The 22,027-nt window shown below is 50.8% G+C and overlaps 2 protein-coding genes across 7 annotated transcripts in view; one reads left to right on the plus strand and one right to left on the minus strand.

The window, feature by feature from the left end:
- Positions 1 to 19,156, plus strand: part of Zfhx2 (zinc finger homeobox 2) — a 30,413-nt gene extending 11,257 nt beyond the window's left edge. The window contains exons 2-10 of the mRNA XM_015492550.2: positions 6,013 to 8,093; positions 8,288 to 8,805; positions 9,331 to 9,571; positions 10,832 to 10,906; positions 11,299 to 11,357; positions 12,845 to 13,045; positions 13,575 to 13,701; positions 13,876 to 17,346; positions 17,605 to 19,156. Coding sequence (XP_015348036.1) covers positions 6,062 to 8,093; positions 8,288 to 8,805; positions 9,331 to 9,571; positions 10,832 to 10,906; positions 11,299 to 11,357; positions 12,845 to 13,045; positions 13,575 to 13,701; positions 13,876 to 17,346; positions 17,605 to 18,584 — 7,704 coding nt within the window. The 5' untranslated portion in view covers positions 6,013 to 6,061 and the 3' untranslated portion in view covers positions 18,585 to 19,156. The remainder of the gene's footprint in view (positions 1 to 6,012; positions 8,094 to 8,287; positions 8,806 to 9,330; positions 9,572 to 10,831; positions 10,907 to 11,298; positions 11,358 to 12,844; positions 13,046 to 13,574; positions 13,702 to 13,875; positions 17,347 to 17,604) is intronic.
- The window catches only part of Thtpa (thiamine triphosphatase), a 48,821-nt gene that overhangs the window by 20,238 nt on the left and 6,556 nt on the right, over positions 1 to 22,027 (minus strand). For 2 of the 6 annotated variants that reach the window (XM_048798799.1, XM_048798798.1), the window contains one exon: positions 20,038 to 20,237. The exons of 3 other annotated variants lie outside the window; for them this stretch is intronic. The gene's annotated coding sequence lies outside the window, so the exon portion shown is untranslated. Of the gene's footprint in view, positions 1 to 20,037; positions 21,441 to 22,027 lie in introns of those variants that run through there. One more of the 6 variants, XM_048798801.1, reaches the window with a different exon arrangement.

Consider the following 22,027-nt stretch of genomic DNA (forward strand, 5'->3'; position numbering starts at 1 on the left):
CATATTCTTCTACTATCTTTTTTAAAAAAATTTTTTTTAATATATATTTTTTGGTTATCAGTGGACCTTTATTTTTATTTATTTGTATGTGGTGCTGAGAATCGAACCCAGTGCCTCACACATGCTGGGCAAGCGCTCTACCACAACCCCAGCCCCTCTTCTACTTCTTAAGAAATAAAGCTTAGCGGTAGAGCGCTCGCCTCGCACGTGCGGGACCCTGGGTTTGATCCTCAACACCACATAAAAATAAATAATTGAAACAAAGGTATTGTGTCCAATTACAACTAAAAAATAAATATTAAAAAAAAAAAAAACAAAGAAATAAAGCTCATGGGGCTGGGGCTGTAGCTCAGTGGTAGAGTGCTTGCCTAGCATGTGTGAGGCACTGGGCTTGATTCTCGGGAGCAGGTATGGTGGCACATGCCTGTAATCCCAGCCACTCTGGAGATTATGCAGGAGACAAAGATAGGAGGATCCCAAATTCAAGACCAGCCTGGGCAACTTAGACTCTGTTTAAAAATTTAAAAAGGATGAGTTAACCCTGGGTTAAATCCCCAGTACTGCAAATAAATAAATAAATGAAACTGGGAGCTAGAGATGTAGCTCAGTGGGAGAGTGCTTGCCTAGCATGCATGTGGCCCTGAGTTGTATTCCCCACTACCATCAAAAAAAGAAAGAAAAAGAAAGCTCAACTAGTTTATTTGCTGTTTATTCCATTAATCCCCATTAGATAGGCACATTTATTCCGTCTGTCTCTCTCTTTTCTCTCCATGGTGGCTTCCTCTTGAAAGCAACAGGTTGAGACAAAAAGGGCAGAAAGGCAAGGGCAAAATGAAAGTGAAGACAGCAATGCTAGGCAAGCTTGCAGAAGGAAAGAAGAAAGAAAGAAAAAGTCTTACAAACTGGCTCGGAGTAGGGACAAGTTGGTCAAACCATTAGAAAAGTGGAAGGCAGGGGCTGAGGTTGTGGCTCAGCGGTAGAGTGCTCAACTAGCACGAGTGAGGCAGTGTGTTTGCTCCTCAGCACCACGTAAAAATAAATAAATAAAATAAAGGTATTTTTTTAAAAAGAAAAATGGAAGGCAAAAAACCTTTGGAAGGTTATGAAGTAGAAATTATCATATGCAAATTTTAAGCAAATGTGTTGCTGCCTTCTAATAGACTTGGATGCAAAACCTTTTGCCCTGTAGTTAGCTGGTTTTGGAGGAAAGGAGAGATGGATTTTGCTTTGTGTTTTTTGGAGAGGAATTGGACAGGAGAAAGCCAGTATGGCCTCCAACTGGCTTACCCTCTTCCCAGTTATGTTCTCTCTATAACCACCAGGGAGCAGTAGTGTTTTTTTCCTTCTCCTGGTGGGTGTTAGGTAGGGCAGGGAGTCCTGGTCTTGCTGCACATTCATAGAAGTGCCCCTGGTCCATTTCCCTTCACTTTAACCAGCCAGCCACAGCACCTGCCCTGGGGCTCCTTGTCAGGGAGGGGCAAATTCTCTCCTTTTTCAGACTATTTGTTGGTCTTTCCTTTGCCCCCATGATTCTGGTTAAATAGCACTTGTTTTCTCGTCTTGCTGGGGCTCAGAGCCTGCCTTATAAGCTTTCAACTTGTTTCTGCAATTTCACGTCCAAGCCTGCCTGCTCTTTTCAGTCTCGGTGTCAAGACGTCTGTCGCTCTCTGACCTATGTTATGTCTTGCTGCGTCCTGACTCCCTGGTGTCTTCCTTTTCTAAGTACTGAATCTCCACCCACCTCTTGCAGTTTAATAATTACCTCCATTTGTTTGTAGAGCATTAACTCCTGCTGAGCTATGAAAGTAACTTCCATCCTTCCCTACTCTGAGGAATAACCAATAATTCAGGTGTGGAAGGAGAAAGAAGGCAACACCGAAAAAGAAAAAAATTCTTTTGTGTTTCTCTCATCTCCCCCTCCCTCCCCACCTCACCCTCTGAGAAAATGAAGTGTTAGAGAGGGAGGATGGAATGCAAGGGAGCATTGGAGACCAGGGCCATTTTGGAGCTAGCAGATTCATCTCTGGGGACAACTACACCCTCAGAACTCTCCACCCTCCCTAGGCTCCAGGCCTCACTCCTCCCATCCCCCTCGGTGGCAGCAGCCTTGTAATTTAAAGCTCTCTCTGTCGCCTCTAATGTGATCCTCTCGTTTTATTGACTCTCTCTGCCGGCTGTGGCGCCCCTTCACATCAATCTCCACTCTAATCACACTGCTGCCACTGCCTGCTCAGCTCCCCTAACCCCTTTCTTCCACAGAGGCCCCCAGCCCTCTCCTCTACTCAGGTCTTTCCTTTGGGCTGTCCCCTACTTCCACTCTTCCAAACCTGCCTGCTTCCTCCTTCCAAGGCAGGAATGCCAGGACCTGTGCCGGTTGTCTTTTACTAACATCTGAGACATGTCCCAGGGGAGAAAAGATGCACTTATGCAAGGCAGGACCTAAAGGAAGGTCCGAGGGTGAACAAGAATCTCAGCCTGGAGATGGTAGGCTGGTAGAGATGACTTTTAGGCCTGTCTTTCTGTGTCATCTCCAAGTCCAGGTAGGAAAGGCAAAGGAAGGGACATGGAGATTCAGAGAGGGAAGGAAGAAAAGATGGAAGAGGAGGTAAACAGAAGGAGGAAGAAAACTGAAAAACAAACAAACAAACAAAAAAAAACCCCTGCAGCTAGAGGTTTGTAATAAATAGTGGGTGATGAGAGAAGCACTGAGAAGAAAGGGATAGGGGGAGTTGGTGGCAGTGGCGGGGCGCGGGCGATGCACTGAGGCAGAGACAAATTTGCAATTGAAATTCTTTCCTGACGAGGAGGAGGGGTAGATTGGGAGGTGGGGGAAAGGATTTGCAATTTTAAACAGCTGTCAACCTACCCTGGGTAGATCTGGGTATCACCCACAAGCTAGCTGGAAGCTTAGCTCCCTTGGTTTCCAGCCAAGAATCAGCACTTTTTCCAGGCCTGAGAACTAGACTCTTAGGAGAATGAGGCTTGGAATACCCATGGGATCTGGGGTTTTGGTCTACTTAGGTCTCCTCTGAGCTGTGATGCAGAATTGTAAGACTGGGCCAGGAAGGAGCCATCAGAGTGGGCAAGAAGGTTCCTTTGGTTGGACCAGCTGGAAGATAGCACCCACCACACTCTGCCCTCAGCAGCAGGGGGCTTGGCTCTTCCTACCTGGTGGAGTAATAAAGGGTGGTAGAGCCCAGCAGTTGGGGTTGATGCGCATGTCAGATCCTTACAAGCCAGCACACTATCCCCCACTCCACCCCGATCAAGGATATGTAGAAAGAACCTCCAACAACTTTTGGCTTATATAGGAATCTACTCCCTTCAGTCCAATCCCTTCACTTGTGTTTTGGCTTTCTAACACTGGCCCCCTCCCTTCCCCTTCACCCCTTTCCCAGGTACTGATTTGCATTTTCATTAGCATGCTAATCCAGCCCCTCTCCAGCTCCTTAATGGCTCTGACTTCACGCCTGGCTGGATCCCCTTTGGAAGGGGAATGAAGTGAGAATTGGGGTCTGCTAGCTGGATGGGGCCAGACCAAAGATATTCAAATCTAGGAATTTGGAGGTGAGGGTTAGAGGTGGCCCAAGGAAAAAGGTCATCCTTCTTAAGCCCTCCCTGAAACATATGGCCTGAGTGTTAGAAATGTAATAATTAGAGATCTGCTGATAGGGATAGTGGGACCAGATGTAGATGGGTGCTTGGGACACGGTGAAGTAAGGGATGGAAGAGGTATGAAAGGTTAGTCAATTTGAGGGGAAGATCATGGTTTAAATGTTGGGAGTGTTGATGGGCCTAGTAAGCTAAAGGCAGCTGAGGATTCCTGATTTCTAGTTCTTTGGAGGCACATTTTGCCTGTCTTATATCCTTTTCTAATTTTATCACCTTGGAGCCTGGTGACCATCAAGCTGCTATGAGATTAAATGGGCTACCTGAAAAGCATTTAGCATAGTGCCAGGACCATGGTACATGTACTTTAATAGCTTTTAGTAACATTTCTATGACGTATTATTTTTCATCTCTTCAGAGAGGGAGTAACATAGGAGTTGTCCTTCAGTTGGACAGGGAAACTCCCACCTATTGCTGACCAGAGATGGATCTGAAATCATCAGAGAGCAGCACAATGCCTGTGTGCAATTGCAGCCTGTTTCTGGCAAGAAAACCTTGATTTAGGAAATTTATCTCTTCAGGGCTTGGAAAATCTAAGGGTCTTCTCCAAAGTTCATTCATTCAAAAGACACTGGCTAGTTGGGTGTGGTGGCACACAGCTACCTGGAGGCTGAGGCAGGAGGATCACAAGTTCAAAGCCAGCCTTGGCAACTTAGTGAGGCCCTAAGTAATTTAGTGAGAACCTGTCTCAAAATAAAAAAAATTTAAAAGGGAGGGATTGGGGGTATAGCTCAGTGATAAAATGCCCCCTGGATTCAATCTCCAGTACTGGAGGAAAAAAAAAAAAACAGGCACCATTCTCTGTACTAGTAATAGAACAGCTAGAACAAGGGAGACCCTGCTGACATGCAACTTACCTTCTACTGGGAGGAGATAAGTAAGCCAGGAAATGTCAGGTGGCAGAAAAACTCTGAAGAAAGTAACCCTGGGGGCTGTTTTAGCTCTGTAGAGAGGGCAGGCCTGCTGGAGGATATTAAGCAGAGAACTGAATGTCAAGGTGTTGAACTGTGCAAGCTGTGCGGGGAGAGTTTTCCAGGGGGACTAAACACTTGGGCAAGAGCCCCAAGGTGGGAATGAACTTGGCATGTTTGAGTAACAGAAAGACCAAAAGGAAAAGGCCAGTGGGCTAGAGCAAGGCAGCATGGAGTATGTTAAAATTCACCTTGGAGTGACCTGGTGCTAAGGCTAGAGGATCACAAGTTTGAGGGTAGCCTAGGCAATTTAGCAAGCCCCTAAACAACTTAGTGAAACCCTCACTCAAAATTTAAATAAATAAATAAAAAGGGCTGGTGATGTGGCTCAATGGATAAGCATCCCACGTTCAATCCCCAGTACTAGGGAAAAAAAAAAAAATGTACCTTTGCAGGCAGGCCCTTCTATAGGTCAGGTACAGGAGTCTGGATTTTAATCACAATGCAATGAGAAAACCTTGATGGGTTCTAAGCATTTAAGAATATAGTATAATTTACATGTTAGAAAAGACAATTACGAATTATGAGCTGGGCATGATTGGCGCACACCTGTAATCTTAGCAGTTTGGGAAGCTGAAGCAGGAGGATCACAAGTTTAAAGCCAGCCTCAGCAATTCAGCAAGACCCTGTCTCAAAAAATAAAAAGGGCTGAGGACATGGCTCAGTGGTTAAGTACCTCTGGGTTTAATCCCTGGTACCAAAAAATAAAAATAAAATGATACATGAAAAGGTGGGCAAGTGGGTGGGGACACAGAGAAAATAGGCAGGTCATGAGTGGATGGTTGATGAAGCTGAATGATGGGTTTAAAAAAAAAAAAAGGCTGTTTCATATAATTTGGTGTACTATAAATGTTTGGCACTTTTCATAATTGAGAATTAAATAAAAGATCACTCTGGCTGCTGGGTGAAGGAAGACTAGATGGGAAGGGGCAGTAGTAGAAATGGGAGGTTAATGTGGATGTGTCTGTTGCTTTAGTTCAGAAATGATAATGACCTGGACCAGGCTAATGCTAGTAGCAAAGATGATCAATGCAGGGTTTGACACATTCTAGAGGTTGCTATAGAAATGGACACAGGGAAAGGCAAGAGAGAAAAAAAGAAAAAAAAAAAACTTTATGCTGTTAGTCTAAGCAACTAGATAAAGGTACCATTTTGAGATAGGCAAGAGGAGCAGGTTGAGGGAGAAATAATGAATTCTGACTTTGGACATGTTAATTTCAAAGTCTGTTAGACACTGAGTAAAGCTTCAAAGTTGGCAGGCAGGTGTCTGAGTCTGGTGTTTACGGAAGAGGATGAGGCTAAAGTATCCAGAGATTTAGCCTGGCTGGGGTCCCTGTGGCCTCACAGCTCTGTCTCTCCATGTTTCCTGCAGGGTACTGGCTGGCACGCTGAAATGAACCCCCAGCACGTCTCCGTCTACCATGGCTACCCTTAATTCAGCCTCTACCACTGGCACCACCCCCTCCCCTGGGCACAATGCCCTGTCCCCACCTCCGGACACCTCCTCCTCCAGCACCCCCTCTGATCCTGTCACCAAAGATCCCCCTGCTGCCCCCTCCACCTCTGAGAGCATGAGGCCCTCAGAGCCAGGGGGACAGCCTCTGGAGTCAGGCTGTGGCCTTGTTCCACCAAAGGAGCCCCAAGAAGAGCCTGGCTATGGTCACTTCCCACCAAAGGATGTGGGGGTGGGAAAAGACAAGGAACAGGAGGAGGAAGGGCTCCCTCCCATGGACCTAAAAAACCACTTATTCTTCACAGCTGGTGGCGAGGCCTACCTAGTAGCCACGCTATCCCTGGCAGGCAGCAGTGAATTCCTGTTACCAAAGGGCTTCCCCTGGGGTGAGGCAGGCATCAAAAAAGAGCCCAGCCTGCCCCTCCTTGCCAATCCACCCCCTGCACATCTTACTGCCCTTCACATTCAACATGGCTTTGACCCAATCCAAGGCTTTAGCTCTTCTGACCAAATTCTGTCCCATGATACCTCAGCGCCATCTCCGGCTGCCTGTGAGGGAAGGGATGGAGCCTTCTGGAGCTACCAGTTGGCTCCAAACCCACCCGGAGATCCCAAAGATGGCCCCATAGGGAGCAAAGGGGAAGACCACAGGGCATTTTTCTGGCTCTGCCTTCTGTGCCGCCTGGGTTTCAGCAGGCCCCAGGCCTTTATGGGGCATACACAGTCTCATGGGGTGAAGCTAACTCTTGCCCAACACCAGGGCCTGCTGTGTAGCCCAGCTGTGCTCCAGGAGGGGGAAGAAGGCTGCATGGCCCTCATAAGCTTTCTGGAACCAAAATCCCTCACTTGCCCCTCTCTTGAAAAGCCCCTTGACGACAGTAGCACAGCAAACATGGAGGAGAATGTAGCCCAAACCAAGGATGGCCCTCCTGAGGCAGAAGTCCAGGGCCTTGTCCTCCCTGCTGAAGAAGTCATGGCTCTCAGCCCACCCTCCCCACCTGCAACCCTAACCACCTGGGACCCCAGCCCAACCCAAGCCAAAGAATCGCCAGTAGCAGCAGGCGAGGAAGGGCCAGATTGGTTCCCTGAGGGGCAAGAAGAGGATGTAGGGCTCTGTCCCCCACTCAACCAAAGCTCACCCACCTCCAAGGAGGGGGCAACTCTTCCTGTTCCAGTGGGCTCCCCTGAAGACCCCAACGACCCACCCCAGCCCTACCGCCTGGCTGATGACTACACCCCAGCCCCTGCAGCCTTCCAGGGCCTCAGCCTATCCAGCCACATGTCCCTGCTACATTCACGCAACTCCTGCAAGACACTCAAGTGTCCCAAGTGCAACTGGCACTACAAGTACCAGCAGACTCTGGATGTGCACATGAGGGAAAAGCACCCTGAGAGCAACAGTCACTGTAGCTATTGCAGCGCCGGGGGAGCCCACCCCCGTCTTGCTCGTGGAGAGAGCTACAACTGCGGCTATAAGCCCTATCGCTGTGATGTCTGCAACTACTCTACCACCACCAAAGGCAACCTCAGCATCCACATGCAGTCTGACAAGCACCTCGCCAACCTGCAGGGCTTCCAGGCAGGGCCGGGAGGACAGGGAAGTCCCCCAGAGGCATCACTCCCACCCTCCACGGGTGACAAAGAGCCCAAGACCAAATCGTCCTGGCAGTGCAAGGTGTGCAGCTATGAGACAAACATCTCCCGCAACCTACGCATCCATATGACCTCTGAGAAGCACATGCAGAATGTATTAATGCTGCACCAGGGACTGCCGCTGGGCCTGCCACCTGGGCTGGTAGGGCCAGGACCTCCTCCCCCACCAGGAGCTGCCCCCAACAACCCCCCTGAACTCTTCCAGTACTTTGGGCCCCAGGTCCTAGGGCAGCCTCAGACTTCCATGCCTGGCCCTGGGCTGAGGCCAGACAAGCCCTTGGAAGCCCAGCTACTTCTCAATGGTTTCCACCACCTTGGAGCACCTGCCCGCAAGTTCCCAACACCTGGTAAGCTCCCTGAACTCTACTGTTCTCCCCTACCCAAGCCAAATTATTCTCTGCTTTCTTCCAAGGCCAGCTCCCCACTTAGGTAACCACAACTCCCTCTGAGCACTCTCCTACTCATTAATTGGCCTCCCTGCCTAGCAAACTGAACCTGCACCATCTCTTCCTTGGGCACTAATCTTATCTCTGTCTTCTAGCCCCTGGCAACCTTTCCCCAGAGACCCATCTGCCTCCAAGTCAGCTCCTGGGCTCCTCGTCAGACGGCCTACCCGCCTCACCACCCCCAGATGATAGCCCGTCCCCAAAGGTGTTCCGCTGCCTAGTGTGCCAGGCCTTTAGCACAGACAGCCTGGAGCTGCTGCTCTACCACTGCAGTGTAGGCCGGAGCCTCCCAGAAGCTGAATGGAAGGAGGTGGCTGGTGACACCCACCGCTGCAAGCTCTGCTGCTATGGCACCCAGCTCAAGGCCAACTTCCAGCTCCACCTCAAGACTGACAAACATGCTCAGAAGTATCAGCTGGCAGCCCACCTTCGGGAGGGGGGTGGGGCCATGGGCACCCCTTCCCCAGTCCCCCTGGGGGATGGGACTCCTTACGGGTCTGTCTCCCCACTGCACTTGCGCTGCAACATCTGTGACTTTGAGTCCAACAGCAAGGAGAAGATGCAGCTGCATGCCCGGGGGTCAGCCCATGAAGAGAACAGCCAGATCTACAAGGTGAGGCTGGGGCAGGAGGAGGCAGGAAAGATAAGGGAAAAAGGGTGGGGGTGGAGGGGAGAGACGCAGAGTAGGGAAGTGATGGAAAAACTCAGGGTGACAGAAATGAAGAAGTATGCACCAGAGTTATAAACCGTTTGGGCAGACCTGAAGAAAGACACCAAAGAGTAGTGGATCATGATGAAGTGAAATAGACTTTATTCAGCTCTTCTGATATCTGGGACTGGAGGGAGGGATCCATGTTAGCTCAGTCCTTCACATCACCAGAAATTCAAGAGGATGGAATAAGATTCCATTCACATACTAGGAAGGAGTCCAGGATTGGTAGGAGTAAGAGAAAGAAATTTGGTGAAAAAAACAGTAGTATTCAGGTGGCCATAAAAAGGAAAAAGGGTCCAGAGGATGGAAGGTTGAATGGGGTGGGGAGGTCCTGCTAGTCAGGCTCCATTAGGGGAGGCAAACAAGTCCCTTGAGGTCTGGAGGTGTCCCTTCTGGGCCTATGCCAGCATCTTCCCATGTTTCTAGTTTCTGCTGGAAATGGAGGGAGCAGAGGTGGGCACAGAGCCAGGGCTTTACCGCTGCCTGCTCTGTGCCTGGGAGACACCCTCCCGCTTGGCTGTGCTGCAACACCTGCGTGCCCCTGCCCACCGTGATGCCCAGGCCCAGAGGCGTCTACAGCTGCTACAGAATGGCCCGACAGCAGAGGAAGGACTCTCAGGTCTTCAAAGCATCCTGAGCTTCAGCCATGGGCCGCTCCAAACTCCTGGTGAGAAAGTGGGGACTGGAGGGCATCAGGGTATAGGGACCTGACAGACACATAATGGGTCTGTGGGCCACCAGTAGAAGTAGAAAGGAGCTGTGAGAGGATGAAAATAGGTGATGTGGGCTTCAGAAACATGGGGCTGCCCAGCAATGAGAAGGAACAACAGGCTGTTGCAGGAGAGCAGAGAAGGACAGGGACTTTGCTGGGTAGAGAAAAGAATAGGAAGGGAGGTGAGGAGGAATCACCCCGTGATTCTGAGCAGTGACTAGCATCCTAGCACCACTGAGTATAAGAGGCGGCAGGCTGGAGCTGGTCAAGAGGGAAACAAAAGATAGAAAAAAGAAAAGGATAGAACCTGACTTGTGCTGGGCCAAGATTTGGAAAGAGATGGGAGCTGTAGGCATGGTCCAAAGGCAGCAGGGATAGGAAGAGGTCCTGACAAGCTTTCTAGACTCTTCCTGTTTCTATGAAGTCTTCAGCTCTAAGGCTGGGCTTAGAGTCCCCCTTAGGCAGTTGAGGTGGTACGGGCAGAGGCTGGTAACAACCAGCCAGGTGCCATTGATCCAGAGGGTACAGGAGACGAGCCTGGAGGAGCTGTCAGAGGTGGGCATGGGTTTCTGAGATTTGGAGAGGCCAGTGGTGGGCGAAGGTGAGGGCACGGGCAGAAGGAACCAGGAACAGGAAGCATTGACTGGTGCTAATTGAATTGCCAATATGCTGGCTGGAGTTAAGTGCTGGAGGGGCCCAGATCAATAGCTAACGATCCTGGCGCAGGGCTGAATGGAGTTAAGGAACTTTTAACACTTTAATTAGGCTGCCACCGAAAATAAATTCCTACACATCTGTCAATTCTTACTTGAGTGGTAATCTCCTCTCCCAGCTAGACCTGCGGCCTCCAGCTCACCATAGCCGCTGCTGCCATTCAACCTCAGCTTCCTTTTTGAGTTCCTCTCCCATTACAGTCTTGGGGCTCCCTGCTTCCAGGGTCAGTCAAGGTGTGGAGCCAAGTTTAGTCCAGTTTCTGATGCCTACTGTTGGGCTTGTTTCTATAAAAGCGCAGTGGGCTGGACTCACACAAGATGATTTCTTAGGCCCTACTAGTTCTGACTCTGTAATTTTTCCCTTGGCCCTCTGTATGAGTGTTTCTTTTTGGTAGATTCATCATCCTTTTCTTCTTCCTTGAGTGGCTGCTTATCCTGCTTCCTCTGCCCTCCCTTCCCTGATGCTTCACTTCTTTAAGCTGACTCTCCCTATCTTACACAGGGAAGGCTCCTGTCACCTCCTTAGCTGAGCCACCCACCCCTGAGAAAGATGCCCAGAACAAGACAGAGCAGTTGGGTGAGTTACTCCTCTGATCCACTTTCCTTCCCTTTCCCCATCCTCATACATCCTGAGATGCTCATGGGCCTTATAGAAATTCAAGCATCCAGCAAGTTCTCCTGCATTAAGGAGCAAAACTGATCAAAGAAAGTGCTCATCAGAGGGAAGGGAGACTGAGCCATAGAGGTGTAGGTGCTTCCACCCTTTCTGAAGACACAAACCTGACCATTGTGCTAACCTGGAATTGGTCCCAGAAGGCCTCACCTGGCTTCTGGCTACTCTTGCCCTTTCTCCCTTTTTCTAGAGTCCACCCCCTACCCTGAAAGCTCTTTGCTATAAATCATCTTAAGGGCTGGGGGGATCTGTGAAAGGAAGAGGAAGGGCTTAATCTCTTTTCTTTTCATCCTCAGCTTCTGAAGAGGCAGAGAATAGGACTGGGCCTTCCAGAGACAGTGCCAACCAGACCACGGTCAGAACTGGGGTAACTAGGACAAGTGGAGGGGGGGGGTTCTACTGAGATCTGCTCATATTCTAAAGGCTTTTATCATGCTTATCACTAATTTCATTCAGAATACAACATGTGAGAAATTCCAGCCAGGAATTCATATGTTCAACACATGCCAGGCAGAGCTGGTCCCAAGGGATGAAACAGGGTAGGAGATGATAGGAAGGGACAACAGGAATTTGAGGGAAAAGTGAAGAGAGGAATGGAATTGAGGGTAGAAAAAATTGAAAGTAGTTGGAAGAGAGAGGCAAAAATAAAAGACCTGCTGCAGAAGGAACTAGACATCGATATTCATGCTGCATAGAAAAGAATCCCTGAGCCCAGACAGAACTGTCCTGGCACTCCCTTGATGGTACAGGCACCAGCCAAGTGATTCACCCTCATAGCAAGTCCCACAGACCTATAAATTCCCAGGATTTGGGCTTAGGCAAGACCCAGGAGTAGTTGAGCTCTTGGCCTGTAAATGTTGAGTCTGAGGGGATTCCCAGCCTCTGGTCTCAGGAAGCCAACCTGCACCCTGCCATTTCCAAATTGGAGGGAAGCATGCAGATGCCTGGGTCCTCAGCTCCTCCTCTTCCCAACTCCTGTTCCCACTTGCAGAGCTAGCAGGTGCACTTAGATGAGCACATGGATCCCCTTCCTTTGTAACCACCCCTTCCTGACACGCAGGCCTAGACCAATGACAGATGACAGGAAAGTAAGTGAGCCAGAGACAAGCCTGATCTGAGGTGGCATGCAAAATGCAGGATGTTCAGGCAGTCAGGCGACATCAGCCTCTCAGGGCTCCACCCTCTGAGGTGTGGAGTGAGACTGTGCTGACAAGGCCAGGCCAGAATTTTCCTGGGCCACTAGGGGAGCTGTGGTGTTTGTTTATCTTAAGAAAGGTGCCTGTGTGGGTGGCCTGCTGAGCAAGAGGGAGAAAGCTGCTTCCTAGCAGACAGGTAGGGCCCCTCTACAGGAGAAAGTCAGGGAATATGGAGAGGCAAAGCAGGAAGGAACAAGGGACCCCTGGGTCCTGAAAGTACCCAGAAGAAATGGAGGCATCTCACAGAGAAGAAACAAGATGGATGTGTGAAAGAAAACTTAAGTCCAAGGTAGAGGCAGGTACAGGGCTATCTATAAGCTGGAGAATTGTAATAGGGCTTCAGAGTAAGGGAAAGACACAAACACACAAATTTAAAAAAAAAAAATTAAAATAACGATAGAAGCCAGAATGGTGGGAAAGGGCCAGAGAAAAAAGGAAAGCAAGATAGGAGCCTTGGTTAGGCCCAGGGAGACAAGGGAGGAGACAGCTTTCAGGACTTTCAGCAGAGGCTGGGTGGCTGCTATGCCTTCCTACCTGGCTACGTAAGGAGTTGGGGGCAGTGCTACATTGAAAAACCTGAAGCACTGTGTCATGGTGAATTCCCCCTTGCCTGACACCTCCTCTTTTGCCCATCTGTGCTCTCCAGGTATACTGCTGTCCATACTGCAGCTTCCTGAGCCCAGAGTCTGACCAGGTCAAGGCTCATACTCTCTCTCAGCATGCAGTGCAGCCTAAATACAGGTGCCCACTGTGCCAGGAGCAGCTGGTAGGCCGGCCTGCCTTGCACTTCCACCTCAGCCACCTTCACAATGTGGTGCCTGAGTGTGTGGAAAAGCTGCTTCTTGTGGTGAGTATGGATGGGCTGGGTGAAGGTGGTGTAGTAGAGCCTATCAGGGCTGTTCAGGAGGAGAGGAAGAGGCAGGTGTATTCAGGCAAACCTATGTGTTGGTATTGAAGAAAGTAGCATTTCATAGGTTTTAAGCGGGATTCTGGAGTTGGGGGATGCTCAGCATTGAGCTTATCTAGCTGCCTCTGCTTCTGCATGAGAAAACAGCTTTTCCCTCACTTCCATTAAGTCCTGAGAACAGTTATGTGACAGCAGGCACTGACTTGCAAGGGCCAAGTGGCTTCAAGAAAAGATGATTTTCAGCCTGGGGAAGGAGATAACCAGAGAAGAGAGGCAGGAGTCCACACCGAAAAGAAGGGGCCTGACCCCAGGCAGCAATTAGGTGGACATTTTATCCAGAGATGAGGTTGGAATCTCTGGGGAAAGAGCTTGGCACAGTTCAGGTATAGATACAGTGTAGAGGGTTCTGGAGTAGTATAGGGGGTGGTAGGTTATGGTGATGAAGCTACTCAGATTTCTCACATTATAGGCCACAACTGTAGAGATGACCTTTATGACCAAAGTGCTACCTGGGCCCATACTAAGCCCTCTGGAGGACGACCCAGCACCCCCCACTCCTGGGCCAGAGCCCACACCCAGCAGAGACCAGGCAGCAGGTAAGGAAGGGGACAGCAGCACATCTCCAATTGACAGGAAAGGGGACCTGGTCTTCATGCACCAGGAAGGTCCTAGATGACTGAGGCCAGGTCTGTCACCCGGGATCAGGGAGGTGGGATGGAGGGATGACCAAAGTAGCCTTTTTTCACCGTATCCTGTTTTCTTTCTTGTAGAAGGCTCTAACTTGACCCCAGAAGCCAGCCCAGATCCTCTTCCTGAGCCTCCCCAGACCCAGGTTGAGGTCCCAGACAAGCCCTCGGGAAGCCCCGATCATCCCTCTTCTTCAGCCCCATCTCCTGTCCTTCGGCCTGATACCCAAGCTGAAGAAGTGGCTCCTCCATCCACAATGGCTGAGGAGGAAGAGGGGACTGTGGGGGAGCCCCGCTCTGCAGAGCTAGGCCCAGCTGACTCTCGCCACCCTCTGACCTATCGGAAGACCACCAACTTTGCCCTTGACAAGTTTCTTGATCCTGCCCGGCCCTATAAGTGTACTGTGTGTAAAGAGTCCTTTACCCAGAAGAATATCCTCTTGGTTCACTATAATTCTGTCTCCCATCTTCATAAGATGAAGAAGGCAGCCATTGACCCCTCTGGCCCTAGTCGGGGAGAAGCTGGTGCCCCACCCACCACTGCTGCCACCACAGACAAGCCCTTTAAATGCACAGTCTGCCGAGTTTCCTACAACCAGAGCTCCACCCTGGAGATCCACATGCGATCAGTTCTGCATCAGACTCGCTCACGGGGGGCCAAGACTGATGCCAAGACTGAGGGGCCAGAGCGTAGTCAAGAAGAGCCCAAGGAAGGAGAGACAGAGGGGGAGGTGGGCACCGAAAAGAAGGGGCCTGACCCCAGTGGTTTCATATCTGGACTGCCCTTCCTAACCCCACCTCCCCCTCCCTTGGACCTGCACCGATTTCCAGCCCCTCTCTTCACTCCACCAGTCCTACCCCACTTCCCTCTAGTGCCCGAATCACTGCTTAAACTCCAACAGCAGCAGCTGCTCCTGCCCTTCTACCTCCACGACCTCAAGGTGGGGCCCAAGCTGGCACTGGCTGGGCCTGCACCTATGCTTTCCCTGCCAGCTACCACTCCACCTCCCCCACCCCCACCCCCCAAGGCTGAGCTAGCTGAGCAGGAATGGGAGCGGCCCCCCCTGGCAGAGGAGGGGAGTGAGGCAGGGCCCTCCTCACCACCCCACCCATCACCCAACGAGGCTGCCCGTACTGCAGCCAAAGCCCTTCTAGAAAACTTTGGCTTTGAGCTGGTGATTCAGTATAATGAAGGAAAGCAGGCTGTGCCCCCTCCCCCAACGCCTCCTCCCCCAGAGGCCTTAGCGGGTGGAGACAAGCTGGCCTGTGGAGCTTGTGGAAAGCTCTTCTCCAATATGCTCATCCTCAAGACACATGAGGAGCATGTCCATCGCCGCTTTCTGCCTTTTGAGGCTCTGAGCCGGTATGCAGCTCAGTTTCGAAAGAGCTATGATAGCCTTTACCCACCCCCTGTGGAGCCTCCCAAGCCTCCTGATGGGTCTCTAGAGCCACCTGCTTCCCAAATGGGCCCACCTTTCCTGGTCCCAGAGCCTGAAGCAGGAGGGGCCCGTGCTCCTGAAGAACGAAGCCGGCCAGGAGGACGCTGGCCCCTAGAGGAGGAAGAAAGCTCCAGAGGGAATCTTCCTCCCCTAGTTCCTCCAGGCCGCCGCTTTTCCAGAACCAAGTTCACGGAGTTCCAGACCCAGGCCCTGCAGTCTTTCTTTGAGACCAGTGCCTACCCCAAGGACGGAGAGGTGGAGCGGCTCGCAAGTCTCTTGGGTCTAGCTAGCCGTGTGGTGGTAGTGTGGTTCCAGAATGCCCGTCAAAAAGCACGCAAAAATGCCTGCGAGAGTGGGCCTGTGCCCACGGGAGGAGGCACAGGGGGAGCTTCTGGCTGCAGGCGCTGCCACACCACTTTTTCCTGTGTTTTTGAGTTGGTGCGGCACCTCAAGAAATGCTATGACGACCAGACCCCTGAAGAGGAGGAAGAAGAGGCAGAGAGAGGGGAAGAGGAGGAAGAGTTAGAAGAGGAAGAAGTAGAAGAGGAACAGAGTCTGGAGCCCCCAGCAGGGCCTGTGGGTCCATCACCGGAACCTCCAGAAATGGAGGAGCTGAGCCAGGCAGAGGCAACAAAGCCAGGAGGCAAAGAGCCAGAAGGGAAGGCTCCTCCCTCACCTTCCCCAGCTCACAGCTGTGACCAATGTGGCATCACTTTTCCGAGCCAGGACCTCCTGACAAGTCACCGCCGACTACATATCCTGCCATCTGTGCAACCCAGTGCTCCCCCTCAGCTCTTAGATCTACCCTTGCTAGTGTTTGGGGAGCGAAACCCTCTGGTGGCAGGGACCCCACCAGTGCCAGGCCCACCCCTCAAACGGAAGCATGAAGAGGGCAGCCTGTCCCCCACAGGCAGTGAAGTAGGGGGTGGAGGGGAGGGTGAGCCCCCCAGGGACAAGCGCCTGCGTACTACCATCCTGCCTGAGCAGCTGGAGATCCTGTATCGGTGGTACATGCAGGACTCCAATCCAACACGCAAGATGCTTGACTGCATCTCTGAAGAGGTGGGGCTCAAAAAGAGAGTGGTACAGGTCTGGTTCCAGAATACCAGGGCCCGGGAAAGGAAAGGCCAGTTTCGAAGCACTCCTGGAGGGGTGCCTAGTCCATCAGGCAAACCCACTGTCACACCCACCCCTGCACCTTTCCCTAAATTTAACCTCCTATTGGGCAAGATGGATGATGGGACTGGGAGAGAAGCCTCAAAGAGGGAAGCACCTGCTTTTCCCTATCCTACAGTCACCCCTACTGCAGGACCTCTGCCTTTCCTGCCACCTGGGAAAGAGGCCATCACATCAACAGAACCACCGTTACCTCTCCCACTACCCCCTCCACCAAGTGAAGATGAGATACCAGAGGAACCATCTAAAGCTTCTCCAGAAAGTGAGGCTTGCAGTCCATCTGCAGGAGACCTAAGTGATTCATCTGCTTCCAGCCTAGCTGAACCAGAGTCCCCCAGTGGAGGGACCAGTGGGGGGCTGGGAGGTGGGAGTGGGATTCAAGATGGAATGGGGCAGCGGCGCTACAGGACCCAGATGAGCAGCTTGCAGCTGAAGATCATGAAAGCTTGCTATGAAGCCTACCGCACCCCAACCATGCAGGAGTGTGAGGTGCTAGGGGAAGAGATTGGGCTGCCCAAGAGAGTCATTCAGGTCTGGTTCCAGAATGCTCGAGCCAAGGAAAAGAAGGCCAAATTGCAGGGGGTGGTTGTGGGGAGTAGTGGGGGCAACAGCGAGGGCCCCTTGGCAGCCCAGCGCACCGACTGCCCTTACTGTGATGTCAAGTATGATTTCTATGTTTCCTGCCGAGGCCATCTTTTTTCCCGCCAGCACCTGGCCAAACTCAAAGAGGCAGTCCGAGCCCAGCTGAAGAATGAAAGCAAGTGCTATGACTTGGCCCCAGCACCTGAGGTCCCCCCAACTCCCAAGGCCCCACCTGTCACCACACCTGCTTCAGTGCCCATTGGAGCTGCCCCAGTCCTGCCTCGCCTGGCCCCAGTGCTCTTGTCCAGCCCAGCTCTGGCCCAGCCACCACTCAGCAGCTTAGCTCCTTTCAGCTCAGGTGAGTGGGAAGGCTGGGAGGAGTTGGACTTCTGAGAACATCTCCCTTTAATGCCATGCCCTTCCGTTGCCTTTTTTACTTTCCCAGGTCCAGTCTTTCCCTATGGTCCTCCTTTGCTTCCAGCTATTAGGAGAAAGGAGGGAAGGGGGGCTGGAAGCTGGGTGGTGGGAATGTGACTATAGAAGGCCATGGTTGAGAGAAGAGAGGTCAATGGGAGCAGAGGTGATGAACCCTTCATCCCTCTTTTCGTCTTCCTAGGCCCTGCAGCCTCCTCAGGCCTCCTTGGCCTTGCCACTTCAGTCCTGCCTGCTACCACAGTGGTCCAGACTGCTGGCCCCGGACGCCCCTTGCCTCAGAGATCTGTGCCCGACCAAACTGACACCTGCACAGCAAGCACCACGGACTCTGTCCCGGGCCCACTTACCGAGCCCTCCGGGGACAAGGTCTCTGGTGAGCGAAAGCCAGTTGTGGCCCCTACCAACCCCTCCACTGATGCCCTCAAGAACCTCAAAGCATTGAAGGCCACTGTCCCAGCCCTGTTGGGGGGCCAATTCCTGCCCTTCCCATTACCCCCCACAGCAGGGACATCACCGCCAGCTGTCTTTGGCCCCCAGTTACAGGGGGCCTACTTTCAACAGCTCTATGGCATGAAAAAGGGGCTATTTCCCATGAACCCTGTGATACCTCAGACCCTCATTGGGCTGCTCCCCAATGCCCTCCTCCAGCCACCACCCCAGCCCCCTGAGCCTACAGCCACAGCACCTCCAAAGCCTCCTGAATTGCCTGCTCCTGGGGAGGGGGAAGCTGGGGAGGCTGATGAGCTGCTGACAGGCAGTACTGGCATCTCCACTGTGGATGTGACTCATCGCTACCTGTGCCGCCAATGCAAGATGGCATTTGAAGGGGAGGCCCCAGCTACTGCCCACCAGAGATCCTTCTGCTTCTTTGGACGGAGTTCTGGGGGTCCCATGCCCCCCCCACTGCGAGTGCCCATCTGCACCTACCACTGCCTGGCATGTGAGGTGCTGCTGAGTGGGCGTGAAGCCCTGGCCTCCCACCTGCGCTCCTCGGCCCACAGGCGCAAGGCGGCCCCACCCCCAGGGGGCCCACCCATCACAGTCACCAACGCCACCACTGCTGCTCCAGCTGCTGTGGCTTTTGCCAAAGAGGAAGCAAGATTACCTCACACGGACTCCAACCCAAAAACTACTACTACCTCTACACTTCTAGCTTTATAAACAGATTAACCAAGATGGGGAGAGGTCTCCCTCTTCTACCCCAAGGGGTGTTTGGTGGGAACTCAAATCCCTCACCCCAACCTTTGGCTCTGCCCACCTCATGGGGATCTTTCAATTCCCACCCTCAGTGGGCTTCACACACCCCACCTCCAGCAGAGTCCTGCCTCCTCCCTCACCCACAGACACACTTTGATCCTCTTCCTCAGCTCCTGGCAGATGTAGCCCTTGCCCATATGTTTTCATAGACAGACAGACACATACCCCTTGGCATCTTGATTATTCATACTTGTCTGTGTATCATACATAAACCTTCTCTTGGTTCCACCTTCCATTTCCCCAATGAATTCCCAGCCCCCCTCCCACTTCTATAAACACAGACTATCCCATAATATTCCACTAACTGAGAAAACACCAAAAAAGGAAAAAAAAAAAAAGAAGAAGACGAAGAAGAAGAACGAAGGAAAAAGAAAACCCAAGACAAAGAAGGGGGATGGAAAATAAACTGCCACTCCCCCTTCTTCCTACCCTCCTTGTCTAGAGCGACATACCATTCTCAAACTCTTTCCAAAAACCCAATTGGCTCCCAAAGTTGGAGCCTGGGATGGGCAGGGAGCCCACAAAACTCTAAACCAAACTGGAGGTTGGCAGGGGGAGAAGTGCTTCCAGTTCACTCTCCCCAAACCCATCCCTCAAAACCCTCTCCTCACCTGATGGGGTCTACTGCGGCCTGGACTCTAGGGGAAGCCGCCGACAGGAACCCCTCTGCCAACCCCCACCCCACACCCTGGGAACTGCAGTAACTTATTCTCAAAGGCTTTAAACACAGAGATCCTCTCAGCAGCCGTGGACCTGCCCCTTGTCCTAGCCCTGCCATGGGGTGGTCCAGCCTCCAGGGACCGGCGCTGCCCACCAACGGCAAATCCAAAGTTCTTTTAAAAACTGAAACACACACAACCAAAAAACGAGAGCGAGAGTGCGTGCACGTGCTCACAAAAGAGAGATGGAGAGACCAGTGGAATGAACTAAAGAAAAACAAACTTGGAAAATACAGAGAAAAAAAAAAAGAAAACTCTCCCATCAAACAAGTGTTTTTTCCTGTTTGTGTCCCCCTCTCCCATAAGGGTTTCTTTAGACCACCTCATCTCTGGAAGACCAGATGGCTTTAATTCCTTTCTGGGGGCTGGCAATTCTCACAGGACTGGAAGCAGTGCAGCCTTCCCCTTACAGTGAGTGCCCAGGTGCAGAGGGAGGTCTGGTAATGGGGAAAGGGCCTGGACCCTGAGGAGACATGTCCCTGTGCCCTGAACTGAGTATTTATCAGAACAGGTAATATCCTCATTTTTAGCTGTCAGAAAGTCAATATTGCCAGAAGTTATCCTGGCAGTCCCAGGAAAATAGGGGTAGATGGGAAAGTTTGGTTTCTGAAATCAAGGTATGAATCCCTTTCACTTACCTCCATTTCCTCTCATTTCCTTTTTTCCATAAACATAGTTTCCTTCCTTTTGTGGTGCCATCACATTTTTAGACATTTCTTGAACCTCCTTTGCCTCTGCATGGTTCTTTGTTCCCCATGTTCCTTCCTCCCCTTTGTCCTCTGCCCTTGCTCCTGCTCCATCTGACCTAGAAGGGCACACCTCCTCCATTAAGCAGCAGCTGCTGGAGACAATTCCAAAGAAATCAAGATCTGTGATCTAGATCTCAAGATCTAGAGCTGATGTTAGTTGATGGGTACTATCACCAGGAGAAACAACAGAAGAGTAATGACCTAGAAGAAGCTTCCTCACCCCAACCTCATTTCCTCTGTAACCATCAGGGGGTAATTCTGACAACCCCAAAACCCAGCTAAAGTGGCACAGGGTAGAAAATGAAATGTTTTATTTTAGCAAGAAAAGCCTGCAAAATTTCCCATGTCCTCCAGATATGTCTCCTGCTCCCTTATCCCCAAGATCTCTTCCCTCACACTGCTTCCACCACCATTATCCATTTAATATTCACAAGTCAGCCAGTTCCAGGACTTAGTTTTTCAGTCTCTCAAACACTGTGCTCTCTGAACATGTTTATACTGAAGTAGTAGTAGTAGCAGTGCAGAAAACATGGGAGGGGACTGAGGAAGAGAAAATCCAGCTTAGTCCTTAGTCCCCATGTATTCTGTGAATTTCACATCCTGTTCCATTCAGTTTTAAAATCCAGAACTCCAACTTCAGCCAATTACAGGTAAGCTACAATTGGCTGAACTAGTTATTCAGATGATACCAAAAATGTCAGTCATAAATGTAGGCACTAGAAGGGAAGAACAACTAACACACTGAAGTCTAGCGCTTGCTTCAACCCTTCCTTTCCTTCTTTTCAACATCTCTCTCACATCCCTCTCTCCCTATCTTTTTCTCCTGTTGAAATTCTGTGTATAAAACTATTTTCTTAGCAGCATGTGTATGAGAAAAGAAGCTTTTTCACTCTGTGCTTTCTGGGAATGTGACTTGTATATAAAATCTGAAAACAATGACCAAAAAAATGAGAAAATGAAACATTTTAAAAGAAAACCTTAGCAAACACCTGACATGGAATTCAAGGTATGGTGTCATGCATTTTAGGGACCTACAGCTGGGAAAGGTTGGCTTTAGTTTGAACTGTGAATGTTTTCACTAAGACTTGATTTAACCATAAATTTCCCTTCTTGCCTTCCAACACCAAACACCCCTGAAACCCAACCAACCCCAGGCTGGGAGACATTCAGGTCCTTCACAATGATAACAGGAACTGACTGAGCACTGTACTTACCTGGAACCCTGGAATTTATGGGGCAAAATAGTCTGGCTAACTCTACTGACACGTCAATCAACATGCTTCTTGAGGGTACATATTTGACATTTCCAGTGGCTGGAAGCATTCCTCCCCAGCCCCTGTCTCAGACCTGATATTCTTAGTAGAAGCCCTTCTGCTCCAGAGAGAAATGAATGGTGGCCATTCTGGTAGACAGAAGGCCAAGTCCTATGCAGAATACTAGAGGTGACCATTAAGTCACCAGGATCCTGTGGAGTGACAAACTCAAAACATCTGACACAGCAACACCTATTCTATAGCATCACCCCAGCAATCCATAAAGTTAAGCCTGAATGGATGGATCAAGACTGGTCTTCCACAGCTTGGAGTTTCTAACATACACAGGTCCTAAGGAAGTACCCAAATTCAGGTCTCTTCTTACTACCAGGATCATTACTAGGAGGCAGGAGGTGAAAGGACCTATAAATGATCTTGGCTGTCCTTGCTCTAAACTAGAATCTATATGAAGATGGCTTAAGGTGCCCACTTGTCAACTAGGAACAAAAACCAAAGTTTTCTGAAAGAATATTAAAAAAAAAAAAAAACATATGAAGCACTAGTGGCCAAATGGGGCAGTGTCTACAACAGGACTGCAAAAAGAAAACTGTTCTTACCCACCCCCA

Source organism: Marmota marmota, unplaced genomic scaffold, assembly GCF_001458135.2.
Source record: "Marmota marmota marmota unplaced genomic scaffold, marMar, whole genome shotgun sequence".
Lineage (NCBI taxonomy): Eukaryota > Metazoa > Chordata > Mammalia > Rodentia > Sciuridae > Marmota > Marmota marmota.